This window comes from Dermochelys coriacea, chromosome 1, assembly GCF_009764565.3.
Source record: "Dermochelys coriacea isolate rDerCor1 chromosome 1, rDerCor1.pri.v4, whole genome shotgun sequence".
Classification (NCBI taxonomy): domain Eukaryota; kingdom Metazoa; phylum Chordata; order Testudines; family Dermochelyidae; genus Dermochelys; species Dermochelys coriacea.
This window is the reverse complement of record NC_050068.2, coordinates 337,535,496-337,561,815: the sequence shown is the minus strand read 5'-3', so window position 1 is coordinate 337,561,815 and position 26,320 is coordinate 337,535,496. Positions and strand designations below refer to the sequence as shown.

Genomic DNA, 26,320 nt, shown 5'->3' with positions numbered 1-26,320 from the left:
TTAGTGTCTGCAATCACTCGTTTTAAAAAGGAAGTTCACAGTTGATTTACAAAATGATACGCACCCGTGGATGTCGACATGCATGAATCTGAGTGTGCCGATCCGTGGTAACATGGTAGAGGATTTCCGGCATGTTACTGAACATATCCAGTTTGTTCACATGGACCTAAAGAAAATATATTGAGTCTTAAGTAGCTTCATGCATTTAACAATCTGGACTTGGACTAGATCAATAACTGCTCATCAGGAGTAAATCTGCTACCAGAAATACTGGCAGAGACCAAGAAAAGGAGGCTGTGCAATTACTCACGTTGGATCATATTGAAGTTCTGTATTAAAGTCACAAATGAGTTTGATTCCCCATGGTTTGAATTCCAGGCTATTACTGGTTAAGAGGTCTCTTGGTCTTTGGTACTGTTTCTCTCCCTCTACGTGTGAAACTTGCAAGCTGCTAATTGTGTTAGTACATTCTAAGACAGTCTGTTCTCAAAGCAATTCTTTGTAACAACAACTACTCACACAGAGAGACTCAAAGCAATACTCTAACAACAGAAACAGCACACAGAGACTCCCCGCCCTTTTGTTGTATTCATCTTGCTTTAACAATTGTGATTAAAATAGAGATAGATAGAGATGGATGTTTGGTGTGGATAATAACTGAATGATCAGGGAGGTTCTAGCCTAAGAATCCAGTGTCCATTGGCTGAAGAAGGCATCAAGTGGAAATAACCAGAGGACCCCCGGAGGGCAGACTGGAATCTACCCAACAGCCTCAAGAATGGGAGAACCAAAGAACAAGATAACATCTGGCAGCACGGAGCAGTCAGGAATGTGCCATTTGCTGACTGATTCAGCAACAGCATGATGAAGCAATTCCCATAGACTGGCATAGGAAGAAATTCCTATAAAAATGGACTCTAGAAAGTGAGAAATTTGGCGTCTGATTCTGCAAACCAACTTCCAGGAGCATCAGATGAGCATCTTACAAGGCCCTGCTCCCTCCTCATGTCCAGGCCACCTGGCCAGTGGCTTGGCATGAGCAACTCTAAGGCTGGTAACTATGATAACAACCTTGCAGAACCTGTGCGTGTATGAATGAATGTGTGAATAAATATGAGATTGAATGGAATGTTATAGCTATAACTAAGTGCTTACTATGATTCTTTCTGTATTCACAATAAATGTGGTATTTTGCCTTTTCCCCTTTAATAAGATCCTGCTGGTTTTTATTTTATTGGTATAACACTCAAATATTATCAGCAAGTGAAGTAGGGCTAAGAATTTGGCACATCATTGGCTAACATCTACAACAGATAGACATATTCTAGGAAGGACAGGGACTCCCTGAACATGCTCAGTGACATCCACTGCCCATCAATATCAGGATCTTACTTCTCACATGTAGCCAAGGGAACTCCCCACCATAGAATTCCTTACAGGGCATCTCATGGCTGCCATAGGGTAAACAGTAGAATGTGTCTCTTGGAGAATCAGGATTAACTTCTGACTGTAGAACTCCAGAAGTCTGAGTAGATAGCAGCCATTAAGTGGTTTAGTAGGCATTGTTACTATGCACCACAAAAGCTCATTTACCAGGTTACCATTAGTATAGTGAATGAAAGCGTGCAAACCTTTCAGATACTGCAGAAGTCCTCTGAATGGTCATTTTCCAGGTCAGTATACTGCTCACAATCAGCACTGAGGTTCTGTTTATAAAGCAGTTATTATGAAAGTGTTACCTTGACTCCAAGTTCTTCACTGAGGTTTGTGAATAAATATTCATATCCATAGGCAGCTTTGCAATTTAGCCATACAACATGATAGCGACTCAGAGTGATCCAGCTTCGCACTAACTCTAATATCCCATTTAAACATTCCTCCTAAAAAGGTTAGAAAAGTTTGTGTGTTTAACTTTGTAGATGTATCCAAGTTACTGGACTTCAGAAATGTTTTCGATCAGTGTTTCTTAACCTGGGAGTCATGACCCCCGAAGGGGTCACTGGGCGTGTTCAGGGGTCGCAAACAGAGCATTAGCCTTGGGCCCCATGCCACAAGAGACCGCACAAAGCTAATTTACATGTTTCAGCCCAGAGCCCCAAGTTTAAGGTATGGTATCACTATTTTGGGGGGCAGGGGGAGAGGCTGTCACAATTTTTTTATTTTTTTTAAGTCCAAAGGGGGTCACCAGCACAAAAAGGTTGAGAAACACTGTTTTAGATAATGTGTTTTTAAAAAAACTGTTGCCTTTCAGGATTATACAAAGACAAAACACTGATTAATTACATCAATAGCTTTATGTGCCTCCAGCTAAAGCTTGATTGGACTTACTCTGCTTGGTATCTGATAAAATCTGGGATCACAGAAAGTGGTGTCTAAATATACACTCTGAATGTCTTTCACTCTGAAAGAGAGAATTGAGATACTGTCATAGCAAATACTGCATCGCGATACCCAGGCGTGCCCCATCGACTGACTGATCTAGTCAGAAATTTCTGTCTACTTCAAAATGGAAAAAAAAATTCCATTATGGAAAATGGTGAGTGAAGAGGCCAGATTCTAAACTCTGATTTTAGTAACACAAGTTAACTACCCACAGATTGGGCAAGAATACAAGCAATTCTTCAATATTGTAGTCCAAACTCCATATAAAATAGGTATTAGAATACCAATTCAACACATAGATCTTGTCTTGTACTATTACTTATGGTGATATTTATATCATTGGGGCAACTGCTAACCTCAGCTCGTAAGTGCAATATGAACACACAGACTGTAAATATAGAAACAAGTCTATTGATGATTTTAAAGATGCAGGTTTCAGAGTGGTAGCAATGTTAGTCTGTATCAGCAAAAACAATGAGGAGTCCTTGTGGTACCACAAGGACTTTTTTTTTTTTTTTTTAAAGATACAGTGATTTGGGAAATACAGGAGCTTCCTATGTTTTCTTTAACACATGCAAGACTGTCATTAACATTGCTGTTATCAAAATCACAGATTCAGAGGTTCAATACATTAAGGTTATTGAAGAAATTTTAAATAAGCCATAACTCAAATTGCAATACTTGTAACTATATTAGTACATTTTACAGCACAGTAAAGTTAGATTTGTGTCTTATTTCAGATTCTTCCTGCAATATTAACATAGTGATTTTTTTAAACTAGCTTCTTTGGCAGCAGTTTTCAGGTCCATGAAAGCCACCTCATTATCAAGAGGAATGTGGAGTCATTAGAAATGATTTCTGAGAGTCAATTATCATAGAAACACCTTGCTAAGGACTACATTTTTAAAACCACAAATTACGTGGGAGTTGAAGGAATAGGATGTCATAAGTCTTGAATGTCCATGACTAGAGAGTCTAAGTCTTTCTAAATTTCACACCCAGATGAACTCTCACCAGAAAGAAATAATTTAAGATTGTTATGAATTTTTGTACCTGGTCCCCGAATGCAAGAGCTCCATTCTGGCTGCTTCTCCTTTTGCTAGTCTGAAATCTCCAGTATAAAGTACAGTGCCATTTTGGCCTTGAAACAAAAACCTAGAAATAAAAGCATTAGTTAATTACAACAACACAAAGTACTGCAATTGTTGAGCTCTACGGTCATTTTATTTGGAGAAATCTGTGCAAAAGCGGAGTTTCAGAGAGAGCCCATGATGCAGTAAAGATAATGGGCCAGATTTATCCCTGCAGTAATTTCACAGAAACTGAACTACAGAAATACTAAATTTGGCCCAGTGAATCAAAGTCTGCTTTCACACATGTCCAACCTCACTTCAGACTATGGGGTTTGCACGGGTATTAGCAAGGATAGAATTTGGGGCCTTTTGTAGCCACCAGTCCCAGAAATTTACCATTGAAGCTAAACTTACAATGAACTTGTTGTTTAATTTTAATATCACATTGCAGTAGAGGATGCTTTATTTTACTAAGTTCCTGCATTGCTTTTTTAAATACCGCTGCAGTCCTGAAAGGTACTTATTTGTTGGAGTGGAAAAAAGTGTGTTCTGCCTCACTAGGATAAATGAAAAATCTTGTAACAAGGAAAAATTAGAAAATACACACACACACGCACAAACCAAACAGTTAAAAGCATCATTTCTTTCTTTTGCTTCTTTTGTAGCAGTCAGAATTTCCCATCCTTTTCCAAGCAAACACCCCTGATGTCAACTGTGCTTTGCAGTAAGATTTAAGAAGCTTAATATAGGATCAGAGTCTAGAAGTACCTAACTAGGGAGAATATATCTGATGCTAGACAGCTATTTCATCCAGCAGACCCAGCCACTGAACCTAGTTATGTAAACTGAAGCTATAGAAATTCAAACTGAAAATAAGACAGATTTTTAACAACGATGGTAATTAACTACTGGAACAGTAACATCGTAGCTTCTGCATCGCTTGACCTCTTTAAAAATCAAGATTAGATGCCTTTCTGAAAGAAATAGTCTATCTCAACTAGTTACTGGGCCTGATGCAGAACTACTGGATGGAATTCTGTGGCCTGTGTTATGCAGAGTCAGACTAGATAACTAAAATTGTTCCTTCTGGCCTTAAAAAAATCTAGAAAGATCTTGGCCTCAATTGAAGATGTGCTGAATTCCCCTCTCACTCTTACTCAAATCACGGAGCTCAAATGCTCGGCACCTCTCAGGGCTGGATTCTTTGGACCCAACTCTGCTCCCATCAAAGTCAATGGCAGAATACCCACTGCCCTCAACAGAAGCAGGAGCTGACTGTTTGCAGGGAACCCTCCTACAACTCAAGCCATGTCAAACTGATGTATGACGATTCCTAATTTTGCATGGTTTTCCCACCCCTCCATGCAGAACAAATTATTGTTCTGTCACTTGCCTCCAGACCAACCTGATCGAGAGGCTATGACTTCATGCTATTGTTCAAAGTCAGACTTAATAATTAGGGCCCTACCAAATTCATGGTCCATTTTGATAAATTTCAGTCATAGGATATTAAAAATCGTAAATTTCGTGATTTCAGCTATTTAAATCTGAAACTTCACGGTGTTGTAATTGTAGGGGTCCTGCCCAAAAAGGAGTTTTGGTGGGGGGCGGGGTCGCAAGGTTATTGTAGGGAGGGTCGCGGTACTGCTACCCTTCTATGCTGCTGGTGGTGACAGTGCTGCCTTCAGAGCTGGGCATCTGGAGAGTGGCAGCTGCTGGCCAGGATCCCAGCTCTGAAGACAGAGCCCCACCAGCAGCACAGAAGTAAGGATGGCATGGTATGATATTGCCATCCTTACTTTTGCATTGCTACTGGCAGGGTGCTGCCTTCAGAGCTGGTTGTGCAGTCAACAGCCACTGTTCTCTGGCTGCCCAGTTCTGAAGGTAGCGCAGAAGTAAGGGTGGCAATACCGCAACCCCCCTAAAAGAACTTTGTGACCCCCCTGCAACTCCCTTTTGGGTCAGAACCCCCAATTTGAGAAATGCTGGTCTGGCTCCATGAAATCTGTACAGTAGAGGGTAAAAGCACACAAAAGACCAGATTTCACAGTCCGTGACGTGTTTTTCAAGGCCGTGAATTCGGTAGGGCCCTATTAACAATGTTTACAGAAGCAGTTAACAGAGGGGCTGAGGGGACGGGAGGGCAGGGGCAGCGTGCAGAAACTGCTTCCTCAGTTTTATCTCGCACAATATGAAATTTTAAATAAAAACTAGGTAACTGAAACCAACTGATCCAAGTTCCCAATGATTTCCTAAGGGCCCATATTTTCCAAGCCAAAGCCCTAAAGTGCATCTGCTAAAAGACAAACGCACACAGGAAAAAAAAAAAAAAATCTGTTACTAAAAAAAGGTTCCAGAACATAGCAACTGCAAAGTAACATGCTCCTAGGAATATACACATCATATAGCCACTAGAAAAAGCAAGGTTCTTTATGTTTGTAGATCTCACACAGCATAATGCTGCTCCAATCCTGAAGGGGGGCGGTTGGGTGCAACCAAAATATTATTAATAATAAATGTAAGTACTAGCAATTAATCTTCACTCATTTATTCTAGCTAAAAAAATGGAATATATTTCTACAAAGAACTGTTCTGTACATTTAAAAATATGCAGAATCTATTGAAAGCACATACATGACTGATCCTGGGCAGTGACCAGCTGGTAGAAGTGTCACCACTATTTCTTCTTTCTAGAAATCAAGAGACATTTTAACAGGTTAGTGTTAGTTTCAATCTGTGGGGCAATATTGGTGACACTGGACATGACAGTGATCAAAGTGTACTGATTTATGTAGCCACTTCAAGTGCTCTTGGAAAAGTGAGGGTGTCTTCTCCCCGTATCCTAGTCTCAGGCTCTGTATGGCAGTGATTTTCCGGGCAACTCCAAGCAGCCGAGTAAAGCTCCCACAGATGCTCTAGGACAAATCATAATCCCCTTCTCCCTTGTACCCTCAGAACTTGTTTACTGAGGGACCAATCTCAAAACACATTGTTTTGCCCCAGACAGGACGTGCAGGACAAAGTGTCGTGTGCATGCACATATGTTTCAACCAGCCTTGAAATGAGCTATGAAAAAATCATCATGAGAAAAGAAAGAATAGGTTGGAGACCTCAGATACAGCAGAGAGAAAGACAGAACACCACTAAGCAGATGGGGAGAATAAATGATCCAGACATGGGGCACAGTGGGGAAAGGGTCTCTAAGTAGCTAAACATGGGTTGGAGCATGGGGAAATCTCATTTCTATCCAGTTAAAGGGAGCAAAAAAGTGACATTTATTTAAATATGAACTTAAAATTCTTTAAACTGGTTGTTAAAAATACTTGTTTTTAAAAGGTTACCTCACCAGACGCTTCATCAAGTAAAGAAATCTGAGTTGGAGTTTCAACTTCAAGGGTAACCTACAAAAAACAGAAAAAATGCATCATAAAATGTAGTACACGTGGTGTTTGATGTATGATTATGTCTAGCTGTTGGCTGATAAGCCACAGACATCTTAAACGTCTACATGCCCACAGCAGACAATCCAAGTCTGCAGAAAAAGGAAAACAAATTAAACATCCCCAAAAACTCACGTACTTTAAATTTCAATTAAAAAAAAAAAATACATTCTGACAACTGTAAATATGTAATAGATGGAAGCTAACTAAGCTGAGCACACCTGGATCAAGAGACACTGTTACCCTGACATTCCAACATTTTTAAGAAGCTGTGTTGACTTTCTCAGTATTATATGGCTTATTTTTGGCTGAGAAAGCAATGACGCCAGCCTCAAGTGTATTAAAAAAAAAAAAACCCTTCAAAAATAAGCAACCATGAATCAGACTCCCCCTTATCCCCCGCCCCCAAAAAATCATGAGATAAGCTTGGGATTTTTTTTTTTTTTAAACGGCTCAGTTCTTCATCTCTTGTGGGTTTTGAACTTGTACAACACATTGGGGACATGTTTTCAAGCTTCAGTCCTGCGGATTAGAAGCATACTTGACAATAAAAGTTAAGCATCTCAAAGTAATATGACTCCAGGTGTTGGGGCTTCAACATAAACTACCACAATTTGATCACAAGTCTCACAAGAGCTGGAAACAAAGAGTGGCTTATTGTTTTTCTGCATTAAGGACCATATCATTCCCTATAGGGAAAATCCAGCAGGCACCAACAAGTTACTCTGAGAACTTTTTGGGGGAGGGATAGCTCAGTGGTTTGAGCATTGGCCTGCTAAACCCAGAGTTGTGAGTTTAATCCTTGAGGGGGCCATTTAGGGATCTGGGCCAAAAATTGAGGATTGGTCCTGCTTTGAGCAAGGGGGTTGCACTAGATGACCTCCTGAGGTCCCTTCCAACCCTGATATTCTATGAACTCCATGGGGTTTTGAGGCTGTGGGGTTCCCGAAGCATCATCATGTCGTTGGGTGTGGCGAGTATGTCTTCCTGTGGAGAAGACAGGGAGTGCAGCCCTCCCAGCCCAGTGATATCAAAATTCCCCAGATCCTGAGCCTTTCCCGTGCAGATGTCTCTCTGCATCATGACCACCACATCAGCATAGCTTCCTTTAGCTTCCCATTGATTCCTGGATGCTATCCCCTCACCCCTGAAGGAAGGAGCCACAAAGCAGCTTTTCAGAAGTCAGCAAGCTGTTGGAATTTCTGCATATTAACATGGAGATGCCATGGAGAGGCATTATCCCCCCTATTCTGCCCCATCCCCCTTCCAAATACCTTTGGAGCTTCAAACTAACATACTGTAGAGAAGCCCCTCTGAACTACTGATGGGGAGAAATACCGCTAATTAGGCTCCTCTCCTATTCAGTTCTGGTCAATATTTCCAAGCATTTCACCTTCTCCTGCCAAAAAGCAGAGAGGATCATTTGGCCTCTACAGGTTAAAAACCCAACACTGGGGGAAAACTGGCAGAATGGGGGCCATCATGCCTCCAAGCAAGAGCTGCAACACTTGATATCCCAGTTTCTTAGCTAAGCAACCAGCCTACACATCACTCTAGGTTTTTTATGATAAATAGATTCAAAGATTCCAGGACCAGAAGGGACCAGTCTGATTTCCTGTATTACACAGTCATAGATCTTCCGCAAAATATTCCCGGAGTATAGCTTTTAGAAAAACATCCAATCTTTATTTAAAAATTTTCAGTGATGAAGAATCTACCATGACCCTCGGTAACAGTTCCAGTGGTTAATTATTCTCACCATTAAAAATGTACGCCTTATTTCCAGTCTGAATTTGTCTAACTTTAACTTCCAGCCATTGGATTGTATTATACCTTTCTCTGCTAGATTCAAGAGCCTATTATTAAATATTTGTTCCCCGTGTAGGTACTTATGGATTGTAATCAAGTCACCCCTCTGCCTTCTCTTTGTTAAGCTAAACTGATAGTGAGTGAGCTCTGAGTCTATAAGCCATAGGTATCTTAACAGTTTAATATTTAATGGTTTGTGTACATCGATAGTATGGACTATGATGAGACAATCTCAGAGCTATGGTGTTGGATTTCCCAGCTAGCTAGCCAAAATTTAAACAAAATACATAGAAGTGTATCAAACTTGTATATTACCTAGCCACAAAATATAGCTACACAGGCAAAAAATGCAAGGAGCTGATACATAAGGAATAATTGCTATGTGTCACTTTTGTAGTATTAACACCACAAATAGTGAAATTCATAACAACTTGGACTATCAAAAGATTTTAAAACTATAATTAATACTGATACACTTTTTTTATACTGCATTCATCTTGGATAATTCAAACAGGCTGATGATCAGTTTCACTTTGCTACTCATGATTTAGCACAATGCTGCAGTGTTGGGGTTTCAAACATTGCTTAGGAATATTTCATTCCAGAGATAAACCTATTTCCCACTGGAATTATCAGAAATCTAAGTTTTGCGTCTAAATTTCCAAAAAAATGGTTTTACGATCAGCAGAAGAAAGTTTGCTTTCATAGGCACAAGTAAATGATAGATTTCTGGCCATATTCTTGGCAATTTTAATTTTAAGCTCTCAATAGATCAAAAGATGCTCTCTAGATATCTTATTCACACTCTCAGACTTCTCATCAAGCTCAGATTGCAAATCATAAAAAATTATGTAGACACAAGCTGACATTTTGAACACCTCTTCTAATCTAATGACTATCAACCCAGTTTTAATCAACTTTGCACATTGATGCAAAGAGAAAGCTTACAATTTGTTATGAGACAAAGTTTGTGAGCAAGACACCCACTTAACTACTTTCTGATTTAGTGACTGTACACAGAGCCTTGCAAATCTGCAGATATCTGCTTCATATTGGATATCCACAGACGAATTTTGCAGATCGCGGATCAGATGCAGGGCTCTAGCTGTACAGTTCACTATATCACTGCAAGTCATTACAGGGAGCAACGTCGGCAACCCCTCCGCTTTTTAAATTTGTGTACTCAGGCATGCAAATCTAAAAGGTGCAACTATAAAACTCTTATTACAAGGATGTTTTAAAATCAGAAGATCAGGATAATACATAGCACTACAGGAAACCTCCATGTACAATCTCAGATATTACATAGAAATACAGCAATCTGCAAAAAACCTAAAACTTTCAAATCACCTACTGTAACCTTCCCTCAAAAATAAGAACCTAGGACAGTATACTTTGAAAACCCACAATGCTAGGTAGATTGTAGAATAAAAATAAATAAATAAATAACCCTATACTTCACCCATCATATTAGTATGTCACCAAGTTCCTTTATTTGATACTGAAGATACACAAAGTCAAAGTAATAGAAACAAAACTTTCTATAAAAGTGTTACAGAAAGCTAATGGAACTTGATGTTCATGCAATGCTGTGAAATATGTAAAATACCATATTAAGTACTTATAATGCTTTAGTATAAAGAACAATACAGTAGGTTTTACAGCACTTTATAAAAGGTACCATTTGCCAAATAAGAACAGGATCACTGTCTGAGGAGCTTTCAAAATACAGGTTCATACGAGTACAAAGACTAGTACCATCTAGACAGTGTGATGATTGTTCATTGTAGCTAAATGCCATGTTGAAAAGACAAACTGCAAGTAGGTCACACTTATATAATCCAACACTTGCCCAATGAATAGTGTTTATATTCACTCTGTTTACAGCTAAAATTCATGGAGACAAATAGGCTCTGGGGTGATTTTTGTATAATGATATGAAGCTTTTGAGGCTGGAAGGAAGACATTATAAAGCAGGAGGGAAACAGAACTCCCTCAAAGATTCCTCCCCCTCCCACACATAAAAAAGGAGACCATAAACCAAGAGAAAGAGAAGTAAAAGAAGGGATATAAATAAATCAGGGCAGGCAGAGAGTGTTGCAGAAATAAGGGAAGGTAGGACAGCATCATGTTTAGAGGAGAGGAAGAGAAACTAAAAGAAAAATCAAGAGAATTGCTAAGTTTGTGGAGAGAAAGATAGGACTACTGGCTGAACAGAAATAAACATGCTGTTTCAAAGAGCCTACGACAGACACTGAGGCTACGTCTACACCAGTGGTTCTCAAAGCCGGTCCGTCGCTTGTTCAAGAAAAGTCCCTGGCGGGCCAGGCTAGTTTGTTTACCAGCCGCGTCCGCAGGTTCAGCCAATCGCAGCTCCCATTGGCCGCAGTTCGCAGTTCCAGGCCAATGGAGGCTGCGGGAACAGCGGCCACCACATCCCTCGGCCCGTGCTGCTTTCTGCAGCCCCCATTGGCCTGGAGCGGCGAACCGCAGCCAGTGGGAGCTGCGATTGGCCAAACCTGTGGACGCAGCAGGTAAACAAACTGGCCCAGCCCACCGGGGCTTTCCCTGAACAAGCAGCAGACCGGCTTTGAGAACCACTGGTCCACACTACATCATTTACAGCGGTGCAGCTGCACCAATACAGTTGCACTGCTGTAGCGCTTCTGGTGAAGATTCTCCCATCGGCTTAGAGTGAGTTCTGCTGTTGGCTTAATAACTCCTGCATCCGTGAGAGGATATAGGTATGTCAGCAGGAGAAGCTCTCTTGCTGACACAGTGTTGTCTACACCGGTGCTTAGGGTCAGTTTAATTTACATCACTCAGGGGGAGGGAAGAGGCTTATTCATACCCCTGAGCGATATAAGTCATACCAAAGTAATTGAATAAGCAAATAAATAACCTGAGAGAGGAGGGGATGGCATGGGGTGGGGTGAAAATTAAACCCACAGATCATTGTAGAACTGGACACCAGCATCACTACTTAAAGACTGTTGCTTTGGACAATTTGGAGTAGACTGTATTTTTCAATATGGTGGATTTGGGGAGGAACAAAGTCTGATCTGATTAACAATTAATGACATTTGCTTTAATGTTAAAAAGTTAACTTACAATGCGATTCTCCCAAAACTTGTATTTCGGGCTAGTCAGCAGCAATTCCTTGGTTACTGGTGAACAGTACAAGTGAACTTTCAAGCTGCACAGAAAGAAGAAAATAGATCAATAAGGCTTTCAAAATAGAGAACAGGGAACAATAAGTGTCATGTGCCACGCCGCATATCCTCTGGACCTTTCCCCTAGTTAGAAGGGGAGTAACAGAGCTGTAGAAGCAGTAGAGTTCATGAAGTTGTCCTACCACAGGCTGGAGGCAGACCACAGGTCAAACAGAGTCACTCCACCAGGTGTGTGGGTCTTCCTAAGACACGTGTCAAAACTTACAAATACTTGCTTTAAAAAAAAAAAAAAAAAATCCTTTCCTCCTTTGCTTACCTATCAAGATCTGAGTTTAAAGGTCCCCATACTTTACTGGAATAGTTGATAACTATCACAAACACCTAATTCGAGCATTGGAATGTAATTTCTTACACCATTCCAGGCTTTAGAGAAAACCGTAAGATCTCAAATTCCTTGCTTGAGCTTCTCAGTTCACTTTTAAGAAGTAAGCTACCAATTTGTAGACCCAATTTGGGTTCTAGGGAACAACAGAGTTTAGCAGTGGATTACCAAATGGCTATGAGACATTCACCTATTTAAAATACATCACTGCAAGGGTAGGAAATGGCAAAACACTAGACATTATTTATTTGCACTCCAGGAAAGTGTCTGTTGCTATTCCACTCACACCTAGGGCATGTCTACTCTATAAACTTAAGTCGATCTAGTCCACACTGCCCTTCTTCTGTCAGTGATGCGCGTCCTCACCAAGAGCGCTTACACCAACTTAAGAGGGGCAGTGTGGGAGGCTGAGTCAGGACTGTCAGCTCTGCATGCAGCTCCCCACCGGGAATGGGGCAACCTCACCGGGCTTCTTAGATTCCCGCTGGGAACAGCACGGCCAACCCCGCTACCTCTGGGCTTTCCACCAGGAGCAAGGCAGCAACCAGACTCCAGGGATGGAGCTCCCTGCTGGGGGAAGTTGGGTTCCTGGCAGAAAGCTGAGAAGCCTGGTGGGTCTGCCTCCTTCCCGGTGGGGAGCCAAGAGTCCAGGTAACAGCCTGCATCAGAGCAGGGAGCCAGGGCAGCAGCCCAGATCAGAGTGGGGAGCCAGGAGGGCAGCAGGGCTCTCCATGGGGAGCCCAGGCAGTAGCCCGGCTTGAAGTGGAGACCAGGAGCAGACTGGCTGGGGAGCCAGAAGCCAGCTTTTTTGTCAATTTCACAGGTCCAGAAGAGAGGTGAAATTGATAAGAATTACAGCCAACAGACGCAAGTAAGGCAATGTCTATAAGGACACTGCATTGCCCGAACTACACCAACATAAGCCCTACATCGCTCATGGTGGTGGAGTTATGTCAGTGTAGTAGGGCACTTACATCGGTGGAAGCAAGGCTGTAGTGTGTACACTGACAATTAGGTTGACGTAAGCTGCCTTACGTCCACCTAACCCTCAAGTATAGACCAGGCCTTAGTATGGAAGAAGAAACAGTGACAAACTGGGAAGGGCCAAAATTTGCCCTGTTGCTTTGGTAACAGGGAACAGAGGACATTATTGGAGACAATAGTAAGCACGGATCTGAACCTAAATGGTCTGGTGTTAGATCAGAGATCACAGCTCACTCCTTTCTCCTTAATGGGCCAAATCCAAACACATCAACCCAACCTTCAGATTCAGATCTGGATTTTGAACTGCTGAGTTTGAGAGAGTTTAGAATCCAAAGTTTAGCTCTGTCATTTTAGAAATACAAAGGTCATATCTGGAGCTTGGATCCTAGCCCACATCTAGTTGATAGTAAAAAAGTTATGAGCAGGTAACTGCAGTGGTCAGTATCAGGCAAAGTTTGTAGACGATTGTCTTGAAGATATAATTTAATAAGTGGTTACATTTGCTGTGGCTCCCCACATTTTGGTGAGGGGGCAACAAATAAATTCAAAAGGTTCTGAACAAAGGACTGAAGGATGAGGAACCCAATCCTGGATAAAACTACACCCAATCCAAGCAGGCTCCAGATTTCTAGCACCAAAGAGCAGCAATAGTGGGGTAGGTACAGCCCAGGATGCTTGAACATAGGGGTGTCTGCTCAGACATCCCACAGGTACAAAGCTGCATGTACTCCTTCCCGAGCCATGCAGGCTGGCAAAATAGCCATGTCCCATGGGAGGAGGTCCAGATCCCCAGAAACTCCCAGCAGGAAGAGGCAATGGATATTCACAGCCTTTGGACCCAGGTAACATCACCACATCATCCATATTTACTAACTTTGTATTGTTGTCTAGTCTGACCTCCTCCCAACCCTCCCTAACTCCTACACTTCCTCTGCAGCAGCAGCAGCACCAGCGGGAGCCAAAAGGTGCACCTCAATCCCAGTCCCCTTCCCACCCAGTCCTTCACAGACTATAATGTCATCTAGACTCCCATCAGAACTCTGCACTGACATATTCTAAACTAGTATGATGAGGAACCAGATTTGCCATGTACAGAGTCCTCGTGGAAAAGATGAATTAGAATTAGTTTAAGTAGATTCCATCCTGGTCTAGCACGAGCTTTTTTATTCACAACTTTAAAGTCAGTTATCTAACAACCCTGCAGGGCTAGAAACTTTATATCCCTGGAACAGGTAGATTCCAAATGGGATCCAGCACTCACTTTTACCTAACCCTAGAAGTCATTACATGTTTAGGTATAAAAAAAGTATTTAGGTCATTTTAAGAATTATTTCCCTCTCTGAATATGATACTGTGGGGCTTACGGTAGCAAACACACCTACCTTTATATGGAAAGAGATACAAAATACAAACCAATAGATTGTTTTAGAGCTCAAATAAAAGTATTCTAGAAATTATACAATGTGCCATATACGGAATGTATGATGTGATAAGATTTTAATCAGTACTCAGATGGGATGATTTGTTTGGAAGCCAATCTGAACTCAGGTTGGTATATTGCATTTTTTTCCACAGATCTTATTTAAAAAAAAAAAAAAATCTTCAAAAACAGCAAGTTGAGCAGGTAAGTAGTCTATGTAACCACCTATATCCCTGTTACCATCATCATACTCCTTCAGATTGTTATACCTATTTGTGTTTTGTTTTAAATTAGATTGTATACTGTGTGTTTGCAGAGCACATGACACAATGGGACCTCCAATCCTGACTAGAGCTTCTGGACATTACTGTAATATGTAATACACTTTTCTACCCAATTATAACACAGAATATGTAGTATCTGAACTTTTGCACACTTTGAGCAGAAAAGTAGGAACACAGCTGTTTTAGGTAATGCAGGGTTAGGGTAGGCTTTGGCAGAGAAACAAAGAAAAAGTGTCATATTGCAAGAGCAAGGGTGGGGGGGAAAATCACAGCAGTGGGGTTGTCTCCAGGTTCCAGTGATCTTTCAAGAAAAGTTTACTGAGAAAAACTAAGTGTGTAGACTTGAATTTCCCCAGCACTTAAAGGACAAGTTCCAATGATATTACTTTAGTGAAAACCATTACCTGCACTCCAGTCTTCTTTTCAAGGAAGGCGCTCTCAGCCCTTTCATGTGATCTAACAGTAAGATATAAAGTTCATAACAATTGTATTTATTTTTTTTAAAGTTACCATACATCACAGCTTTTATATTTAAGAGTAATAGAAAAAAAAAATCACAGATAGTCTTATTTTACTGTATAGCACTATGCTATAAATAATAAACCTATGATTCCTGTCCTGTGAAGAGCTAACAATCTCAGGCCCTGATCCTACAATGAGCTCCATGAAGGCAACCCCTTGTGCCAGTTGCGAGCTCATTGCATGATCTTACAAATGCTTATTCTCCCCTACAGCCCCACTTAAGTTTGCATGATGAAGCCCCAAATAAACATGACACAGACAAAAACAATAAGGGGGATGGATTTATACAAAGAAGTCTGGTTTTGTAGTTACTCCTGGGGGGATTCTGCACCACTTTGCATGTGCAGAATTCATGTCCCCCACAGATTTCTTTGCTTACCTACAGAAAAATGACTTTCTGACAGGGAAGCAAAAGAAAGCTGCAAGAGCAGCCACGCACCACTCTCTAGAGGCGCAGGTACATCATTTCAGGCACCTAGAGCAGCTGGTAGAGAATAAGTCACCGTGGGGCGGGAGACACCCCAGCCAGTGGCTCCTACCTTGAGTTAGGATCAGCTGCTAGTCCCGTCTGGGCTGGAGGCAAGAAAAGACGTGACTTCCTCTTCCCCTGCAAGGAGTGTCTGAGGCTGTCAGACACCCCCCCAGAAACCCATCCCAGCTGCAGGAGGCTCAGCATCAACCCCTACTTTCTGCTCCCATCGCTCCTCAGCTATGGGGGGAGGGGTCACTGTACGGGGAGCTGCTCCCCCAACCACCCAACCCGCATGCATCTGGACCTCCCACACCCAGACACTGCTACCAAGCCTCACCCAGTACATCCAGAACCCCTCTAGCCCTCCATACCCAAACCCCACTGAACCTCAACCCCTGCATCTGGAAACCCCCTTTCACCTAGACCATCTGCCTCTAGACCCCCACCCCTGCACCCAGACCACCCACCACTGAGCTCCCTGCACTCAAATCCCCACCCTGATGCCCCAACCCCTACACCATCCTGAGCCCCTACATCCAGACCCCCAGGCCACTGATCCCCAACTAGCTGCACCCAGACCTGCACCCCACCAAGCTCCACTCCCCTAACTGTCCTGCTTAAAGCCACACACCCAGACCCCTCTGCTGAGCCCCAACCACCTTCACCTGGAAGCCCCTGCAGAATCCCATTGCCCCTGCACCTGGAACCCCCCCCCCCCCACAAGCCTCTATACATCCAGATCCCCCCACACCTATATCCCACCCCCCACTGAGATGCCTGCACCCAGACTGTCCCACACAGAATCCTCTCACCCCATACCTGGATCACCCCACATTGAGCCCCTCTACACTTGGATCCAGACTGGTTGACTCTGCCTACCCCACACCTGGTGTGCCTGGCGCAGAGGCAGCACCCCAGGGTGTTTCTGGGGCAGGCCCAGTCCTTGTGCTGCGTCACAGTTGGGTACAGCCTCACCGCTGAGTCCATGTCCCAGTGGCAGGGAGGCTGCAGGGTGATCTCCCACCTTCATGCAGCCAGTGCTCCCCACTGCCATGCTGAAGCCTCTGCATTTATTTATTGACAAATGAAACGGGAAGAATTTTGTGGAATTTTAAAATATTGTGTGCAGAATTTTTATTTGTTTTTCAGCACAGAATGCCCTCAGGAGTATGTAGTGTACATCGCTACAGAAGTTTGTTCTGCACAAAGGAAGGAGAGAAATTCCTGCTCCCTTGAAGATAAAAATAAAAAAAAATAGTGATTCCCCAATCAGGTGCAGAAAAATCTATGGTTATGATACAGCATTCAGTCTGAATGTCCTCTTAGATACAATGACATGTTGCTCTTGTGCATGGCATGAAAAAAAAAAAGTATGATTGTTTCTTTTAAAAAATAAAACCTTAGAATATAGCAGGATATACTGCTAAAGGGAAATTGATTTTCAATTTTCCATTCCTGATACACCTGGTTACATTTTACCTCTACTTTCACATTAGCTGTATTATTTGGTTATCAATAACACACCCTTCAAATTAGTCTAGCTAGGGTGGTGGGCAGGGTAACACACCCAGAAAGGACATGATGGGAACAGGGGGCTGCAGCACGGTCCTGGGGTAGGTTTCAGAGTAGCAGCCGTGTTAGTCTGTATTCGCAAAAAGAAAAGGAGGACTTGTGGCACCTTAGAGACTAACAAATTTATTAGAGCATAAGCTTTCGTGAGCTACAGCTCACTTCATCGGATGCATTTGGTGGAAAAAACAGAGGAGAGATTTATATACACACACAGAAAACATGAAACAATGGGTTTATCATACACACTGTAAGGAGAGTGATCACTTAAGATAAGCCATCACTAGCGGGGGGGGGGGGGGGGACCTTTCATGGTGACAAGCAAGGTAGGCTAATTCCAGCAGTTAACAAGAATATCAGAGGAACAGTGGGGGGTGGGGTGGGAGGGAGAAATACCATGGGGAAATAGTTTTACTTTGCGTAATGACTCATCCATTCCCAGTCTCTATTCAAGACTAAGTTAATTGTATCCAGTTTGCAAATTAATTCCAATTCAGCAGTCTCTCGTTGGAGTCTGTTTTTGAAGCTTTTTTGTTGAAGGATAGCCACTCTTAGGTCTGTGATCGAGTGACCAGAGAGATTGAAGTGTTCTCCAACTGGTTTTTGAATGTTATAATTCTTGACGTCTGATTTGTGTCCATTCATTCTTTTACGTAGAGACTGTCCAGTTTGGCCAATGTACATGGCAGAGGGGCATTGCTGGCACATGATGGCATATATCACATTGGTAGATGCGCAGGTGAACGAGCCTCTAATAGCGTGGCTGATGTGATTAGGCCCTATGATGGTATCTCCTGAATAGATATGTGGACAGAGTTGGCAGGAGAGACTGCTGAATTGGAATTAATTTGCAAACTGGATACAATTAACTTAGGCTTGAATAGAGACTGGGAATGGATGAGTCATTACACAAAGTAAAACTATTTCCCCATGGTATTTCTCCCCCCCACCCCACCCCACCCCCCACTGTTCCTCTGATATTCTTGTTAACTGCTGGAATTAGCCTACCTTGCTTGTCACCATGAAAGGTTTTCCTCCTTTCCCCCCCTGCTGCTAGTGATGGCTTATCTTAAGTGATCACTCTCCTTACAGTGTGTATGATAAACCCATTGTTTCATGTTCTCTGTGTGTGTGTATATAAATCTCTCCTCTGTTTTTTCCACCAAATGCATCCGATGAAGTGAGCTGTAGCTCATGAAAGCTTATGCTCTAATAAATTTGTTAGTCTCTAAGGTGCCACAAGTACTCTTGGTCCTGGGGTAGGGGAATTTGGGGCAAACTTTGGAGCAAAGTGGTACAGCTCCACGCAGAGAGGGGAAGTGGAGGAGCAGGGCGGGGACCAACAGCCCCACACAGACGCCATGGGGAAGTGGAGAAGTAGGGACCAACAGCCCCCCACAGAGAGGCCATGGGGAAGTGGAGGAGCGGGTTGGGAACCAGGGCAAATGCAGCATACGTGGCTGCGTAGTGCACCCAAAAATGTAGGACACCATTCCCCTCGGTGGCCGCAGCTGGACTCCTCCCACTCACGGTCTCTCATACTTCCCTAACACATACACACTGTCTCTCTCACGCAAAGGAGACAATTTTGCAACAGAAGAGCTTCAAAACCAGACTCCAAGGAGAAACTGCTGAGCTTGAATTAATATGCAAACTAAAAGAAAAGGAGTACTTGTGGCACCTTAGAGTAAATCTCTCCTCTGTTTTTTCCACCAAATGCATCCGATGAAGTGAGCTGTAGCTCACGAAAGCTTATGCTCTAATAAATTTGTTAGTCTCTAAGGTGCCACAAGTACTCCTTTTCTTTTTGCGAATACAGACTAACACGGCTGCTACTCTGAAACCTATGCAAACTAAATACCATTAACTTGGGTTTGAACAGAGACTGGGAGTGGCTGGGTCATTACACATATTGAATCTATTTCCTCATGTTAAGTATCCTCACACCTTCTTGTCACCTGTCTAAATGGGCCATCCTGCTTGTCACTACAAAAAAAATTTTCTCCTGCTGATAATAGCTCATCTTAATTAATTAGCGTCTTACAGTGGGTAGGGCTACTCCCACCTTTTCACGTTCTCTGTATATCAATATCTATCTATCTTCTTAAAAAGAAGCTCACTTCATCGGATGCTCACGAAAGCTTATGCTCAAAGAAATTTGTTAGTCTCTAAGGTGCCACAAGGCCTCCTGTTCTTTTCACATAGACTGGCTCTCGCACCCACATACACTCTTCCTCTCACGAGTCAGGTTTCAGAGTAGCAGCCGTGTTAGTCTGTATTCGCAAAAAGAAACGGAGGACTTGTGGCACCTTAGAGACTAACAAATTTATTAGAGCATAAGCTTTCGTGAGCTACAGCTTACTTCATCGGATGCATGAGCTGTAGCTCACGAAAGCTTATGCTCTAATAAACGTGTTGAGGACTTGTGGCACCTTAGAGACTAACACGTTTATTAGAGCATAAGCTTTCGTGAGCTACAGCTCATGCATCCGATGAAGTGAGCTGTAGCTCACGAAAGCTTATGCTCTAATAAATTTGTTAGTCTCTAAGGTGCCACAAGTCCTCCTTTTCTTCTCATGAGTCAGTGCCCGAGTCTCACACTCCCCAACACCCAGTCTCTCTCCCACACACACAGACTAGTCTCTAAGGTGCCACCGGTACTCCTTTTCTTTTTGCGAATACAGACTAACACGGCTGCTACTCTGAAACCTGTAAAAAGAACAGGAGGACTTGTGGCACCTTAGAGGCTAACACATTTATTAGAGCATAAGCTTTCGTGAGCTACAGCTCACTTTCAAATGCATCCGATGAAGGGAGCTGTAGCTCACGAAAGCTGATGCTCAAATAAATGTGTTAGTCTCTAAGGTGCCACAAGTCCTCCTGTTCTTTTTGCAGATACAGACTAACACGGCTGCGACTCTGAAACTCTGTCACGTGCACACACACACCGTCTTATTGTTGTTATTACTGCTTGGCACTTCCCCTCGAAAGGCTCTTGGTGAGCCAGGCGAGGGGCTGCAGGAGGGCCCTGGGCTCTGGCAAGATGCAACCCCCACGCGACAGCGCGAAGCCTGCCTTGAGCCACTGCCCGCATAGGAAGCTCGAAGTGTGTCCGCAATGGGGCGGGGGGAGGGGCGTTTCTGGGGCTCCACAGGCGGGGTGGGGGCTGTGCCCCCTCGACACACTGGGGTCAGCGGGGGGCTGCCTTCACCGGGGCACCAGTTTAATAATAGCGCGAAGGGCCCCATAAACCCTAAGGACGCTGAGGGGGGATTTCGAGGTGCGGTTAAACAGCTCCGAACTGGGGCGGCGGGGGGTGGGGTGAGGAACGATGCCGGGATGGGCCGGGGAGCGGAAGGGGGAAGCTGAAGCTCAGAGCCGGGGGAGGGGAGGAGGACAGGGTCCGCCACGCAGGACACCCCGGGGAGGAGGGCGGCGGCGGCGGCGCCAGGCGTGTGAGGGTCTCCCCGGGGTCAGACGGGGGGGGGGGGGCGGCGCCAGGCGCGCGCCGAGGGGAGGGCACGCGCAGCACTAGCGAAGCGGCTGGCGCGCGGAGCCGGCGCGGCCTCTCGCGCCCTCACCCTTGTGGCAGTGGGACAGGAAGTAGGCCCGCGCCCGCAGGTTCTCCCGGTCGAAGCGGTCTATGGACAGCCAGGGATACTCCCGCATCCTGCCTCCGAAGCTGCTCATGGCGCAGCCCTGCTCCGCGGACTCCGTCCGTCCACCATCCCTACCTCTCCCATTGGCTGCGGCCCAAACCAATCACAGAGCCGCCTTTGCAACCCGCCCGCCTACGAGGAAAAAGCCGGGGCGGGGCCTTTTCTTAAAGGGCCAGTAACAGAAACGACTCAAGGTTTTCTACTCCGGATCTTGCTCTGCCCGTGTGAACCCGGGGACAGAAGGGCCCCGCTGCCCGGCAGGATGGGAAGAAGGGCATGCCTGTGTACTCCAGCCCCTCTCACTCTTGAGCGCAGTGATTTATAAATAAGGAATTTAGGTAATTAATAACTGATACCATAATCAACTACATCATTAATAATTACTCTTAGTGACTGAATAATATTGAGTATGGATAATTACTGCATTAGGAATTCATTCCCTGCCTTAGGCATTTACAAAGCAACAAACACTGCACTATCATGAATAATTATAATTAATCCATTAGTAATTGGTTGTGAGTAGGTCTAACTAATTCAGTAATTGTGAATTATAAGTAAGTTATATCAGTAATTGTTTTGCTCCAACACGGTCCAGTAGTATTTGTTATTATGACATTCGTTTATTTTGTGGGTGAGGGGCAAACTATTGAATTTTCAAGAACTGCTGTGCACTGTTTTTAGTACTTTGGCCCAGACCAACTCCTGTGAGTTAGGCTCCTAAATATCTTTGAGGATCTGGGCTTTTGTCTCTGTTCACAGCATGGTCAGTGCCCTGTTCAAAGAGAGAAAAAAATATAATTATTGCCAAGCACTAATCTTTTAGCTATTTATGCTGCTGTCATCACCATGGTGGTATATCGAATTTTATATCCGTTAGGGAGGAATTAATGCAGGGGACACAAAGTCAGACAACATGCATTCTTTTCCCAACGCTGCCTTTGGCTCGCTGTGTAACCTTGGTCAAGTCACTTACTCCCATTTTCAAAAGTGACCAATAAGTGTGGCCACACAACTTTTGCCTGCCCAATTCAAGACCTAAATGTCTGCAACGCCAACACTTCAAAACGGAGCTGGGCCTTTTGAAAATGTTGGTTATAATCTCTCTCTTCCTCCGGCTACGCTGCTGAAAAGGCAGATAACATTTCCCTCCTTTACCGGGTATATATCCTACCTAAAAAGAAAAGGAGGACTTGTGGCACCTTAGAGACTAACAAATTTATTTGAGCATAAGCTTTCGTGAGCTACAGCTCACTTCATCGGATGCATTCAGTGGAAAATACAATCAGGAGATTTATATACATAGAGAACATGAAACAATGGGTGTTACCATACACACTGTAATGAGAGTAATCAGGTAAGGTGAGCTATTACCGGTGGGGAGGGGGAGAGGACACCTTTTGTAGTGATAATCAAGGTGGGCCATTTCCAGCAGTTGACAAGAACATCTGAGGAAAGGGGAAGGGGTGGGTAAACATGGGGAAATAGTTTTACTTTGTGTAATGACCCATCCACCCCAGTCTTTATTCAAGCCTAAGTTAATTGTATCCAGTTTGCAAATTAATTCCAATTCAGTCTCTCGTTGGAGTCTGTTTTTGAAGTTTTTTTTGTTGAAGAAGTGCCACTTTTAGGTCTGTAATTGAGTGACCAAAGAGATTGAAGTGTTCTCCTACTGGTTTTTGAATGTTATAATTCTTGACGTCTGATTTGTGTCCATTTATTCTTTTATGTAGAAAATGTCCAGTTTGACCAATGTACATGACACAGGGGCATTGCTGGCACATGATGGCATATATCACATTGGTAGATGTACAGGTCAACGAGCCTCTGATAGCGTGGCTGATTCATAGATATTAAGGTCAGAAGGGACCATTCTGATCATCTAGTCCGACCTCCTGCACAGCGCAGGCCACAGAATCTCACCCACCCACTCCTATGAAAAACCTCACCCATGTCTGAGCTATTGAAGTCCTTAAATCATGGTTCAAAGACTTCAAGGAGCAGAGAAGCCTCCCTCAAGTCAACCATGCTCCATGCTACAGAGGAAGGCGAAAAACCTCCAGGGCCTCTCCAATCTGCCCTGGAGGAAAATTCCTTCCCGACCCCAAATATGGCAATCAGCTAAACCCTGAGCGTATGAGCAAGATTCACCAGCCAGATACCCAGGAAATCATTTTCTATAGTAACTCAGATCCCATCCATCTAATATCCCATCTCAGGGGATTTGGCCTATTTACCCTGAATATTTAAAGATCAATTACTTACCAAAATCCCATTATCCCATCATACCATCTCCTCCATAAACTTATCGAGTAGAATCTTAAAACCAGATAGATCTTTTGCCCCCACTGCTTCCCTTGGAAGGCTATTCCAAAACTTCACTCCTCTGATGGTTAAAAACCTTCGTCTGATTTCAAGTCTAAACTTCCTGGTGGCCAGTTTATACCCATTTGTTCTTGTGTCCACATTGGTGCTGAGCTGAAATAATTCCTCTCCCTCTCCTGTATTTATCCCTCTGATATATTTATAGAGAGCAATCATATCTCCCCTCAACCTTCTTTTAGTTAGGCTAAACAAGCCAAGCTCCTTAAGTCTCCTTTCATAAGACAAGTTTTCCATTCCTCGGATCATCCTAGTAGCCCTTCTCTGTACCTGCTCCAGTTTGAATTCATCCTTTTTAAACATGGGAGACCAGAACTGCACACAGTATTCTAGGTGAGGTCTCACCAGTGCCTTGTATAACGGTACTAAAACCTCCTTATCCCTACTGGAAATGCCTCTCCTGATGCATCCCAAAACTGCATTAGCTTTTTTCACAGCCATATCACATTGGCAGCTCATAGTCATCCAATGATCAACCAATACTCCAAGGTCCTTCTCCTCTTCCGTTACTTCTAATTGATGCGTCCCCAACTTATAATTAAAATTCTTGTTATTAATCCCTAAATGCATAACCTTACACTTCTCACTATTAAATTTAATCCTATTACTATTACTCCAGTTTACAAGGTCATCCAGATCCTCCTGTATAATATCCCGATCCTTCTCCGAATTGGCAATACCTCCCATCATCTGCAAACTTTATTAGCACACTCCCACTTTTTGTGCCAAGGTCAGTAATAAAAAGATTAAATAAGATGGGTCCCAAAACCGATCCCTGAGGAACTCCACTGGTAACCTCCCTCCAACCTGACAGTTTGCCTTTCAGTAGGACCCGTTGCAGTCTTCCCTTTAACCAATTCCTTATCCACCTTTTGATGTTCATATTGATCCCCATCTTCTCCAATTTAACTAATAATTCCCCATGTGGCACAGTATCAAATGCCTTACTGAAATCTAGGTAAATTAGATCCACTGCATTTCCTTTATCTAAAAAATCTGTTACTTTTTCAAAAAAGGAGATTAGGTTGGTTTGGCACGATCTACCTTTTGTAAAACCATGTTGTATTTTGTCCCATTTACCATTGACTTCAATGTCCTTAACTAATTTTTCCTTCAAAATTTTTTCCAGGACCTTGCATACTACAGATGTCAAACTAACTGGCCTGTAGTTACCCGGATCACTTTTTTTTCCTTTCTTAAAAATAGGAACTATATTAGCAATTCTCCAATCATTCGGTACTACTCCTGAGTTTACAGATTCATTAAAAATTCTTGCTAATGGGCTTGCAATTTCAGGTGCCAATTCCTTTAATATTCTTGGATGAAGATTATCTGGGTCCCCCGATTTAGTCCCATTAAGCTGTTTCAGTTTTGCTTCTACGTCTGATATGGTAATATTTACCTCTATATCCTCCTTCCCATTTGTCATGCTACCATTATCCCCAAGATCCTCTTTAGCCTTATTAAAGACTGAGGCAAAGTATTTGTTTAGATATTGGGCCATGCCTAGATTATCTTTAACCTCCACTCCATCCTCAGTGTTAAGCGGCCCCTCTTCTTCTTTCTTAGTTTTCTTCTTATTTATATGGCTATAGAACCTTTTACTATTGGTTTTAATTCCCTTGCAAGGTCCAACTCTATTCGACTTTTAGCCTGTCTCACTTTATCCCTACATGTTCTGACCTCAATTAGGTAGCTTTCCTTGCTGATCCCTCCCATCTTCCACTCCCTGTATGCTTTCTGCTTCTTCTTAATCACCTCTCTAAGATGCTTGCTCATCCAGCTTGGTCTACAACTCCTTCCTATGAATTTTTTCCCCTTTCTTGGGATACAGGCTTCCGATAACTTCTGCAGTTTTGATTTAAAGTAATCCCAGGCCTCCTCTTCCTTTAGATCCATAAGTTCTTCAGTCCAATCCACTTCCCTAACTAATTTCCTTAATTTTTGAAAGTCAGCCCTTTTGAAATCAAAAACCCTAGTTGCAGATTTATTTTTGTTAATCCTTCCATTTAGTTTGAACTGAATTAGCTCATGATCACTTGAGCCAAGATTGTCCCCTACAACCATTTCTTCTATGAGGTCCTCGCTACTCACCAAAATTAAATCTAAAATGGCATCCCCTCTAGTCGGTTCAGCAACTGCTTGATGAAGGAATCCATCAGCTATCGCATCTAGGAAAATCTGAGCCCTATTATTATTACTAGCACTGGTCCTCCAGTCTATATCTGGGAAGTTAAAGTCTCCCATGATCACGCAGTTTCCATTAGTATTTACTTTATTAAAGACATTAAAAGGGCTCTATCCATATCCAAATTAGATCCCGGAGGTCTATAGCACACCCCAAGCACTATCGTAGGCTGATGTGATTAAGCCCTATGATGGTGTCCCCAGAATAGATATGTGGACACAGTTAGCAACGGGCTTTGTTGCAAGGATAGGTTCCTGGGTTAGTGGTTCTGTTGTGTGGTTGCTGGTGAGTATTTGTTTCAGGTTGGGGGGCTGTCTGTAAGCAAGGACTGGCCTGTCTCCCAAGATCTGTGAGAATGATGGATCGTCCTTCAGGATAGATTGTAGATCCTTGATGATGCGTTGGAGAGGTTTTAGTTGGGGGCTGAAGGTGATGGCTAGTGGTGTTCTGTTATTTTCTTTGTTGGGCCTGTCCTGTAGTAGATAACTTCTGGGTGTTCTTCTGGTTCTGTCAATCTGTTTCTTCACTTCATCAGGTGGATATTGTAGTTGTAAGAAACTACACCATTTGCTCAAGAAACTCCC

At 43.1% G+C, this 26,320-nt stretch overlaps 1 protein-coding gene across 5 annotated transcripts in view; it reads right to left on the bottom strand.

The window, feature by feature from the left end:
* The window catches only part of DCLRE1C (DNA cross-link repair 1C), a 30,105-nt gene extending 8,825 nt beyond the window's left edge, over nt 1-21,280 (bottom strand). The window contains exons 1-9 of one of the 5 annotated variants that reach the window (XM_038389142.2): nt 21,092-21,280; nt 15,352-15,403; nt 11,816-11,900; nt 6,797-6,856; nt 6,090-6,145; nt 3,436-3,537; nt 2,329-2,401; nt 1,740-1,880; nt 65-166 (exon numbers count right to left, since the gene is read on the bottom strand). In XM_038389142.2, coding sequence (XP_038245070.1) covers nt 65-166; nt 1,740-1,880; nt 2,329-2,401; nt 3,436-3,537; nt 6,090-6,145; nt 6,797-6,856; nt 11,816-11,900; nt 15,352-15,403; nt 21,092-21,200 — 780 coding nt within the window. In that variant the 5' untranslated portion in view covers nt 21,201-21,280. Of the gene's footprint in view, nt 1-64; nt 167-1,739; nt 1,881-2,328; nt 2,402-3,435; nt 3,538-6,089; nt 6,146-6,796; nt 6,857-11,815; nt 11,901-15,351; nt 15,404-16,008; nt 16,124-21,091 lie in introns of those variants that run through there. The other 4 variants (XM_043498156.1, XM_043498149.1, XM_038389159.2 and 1 more) reach the window with 4 other exon arrangements.
* Nucleotides 21,281-26,320: the final 5,040 nt, after the last annotated feature.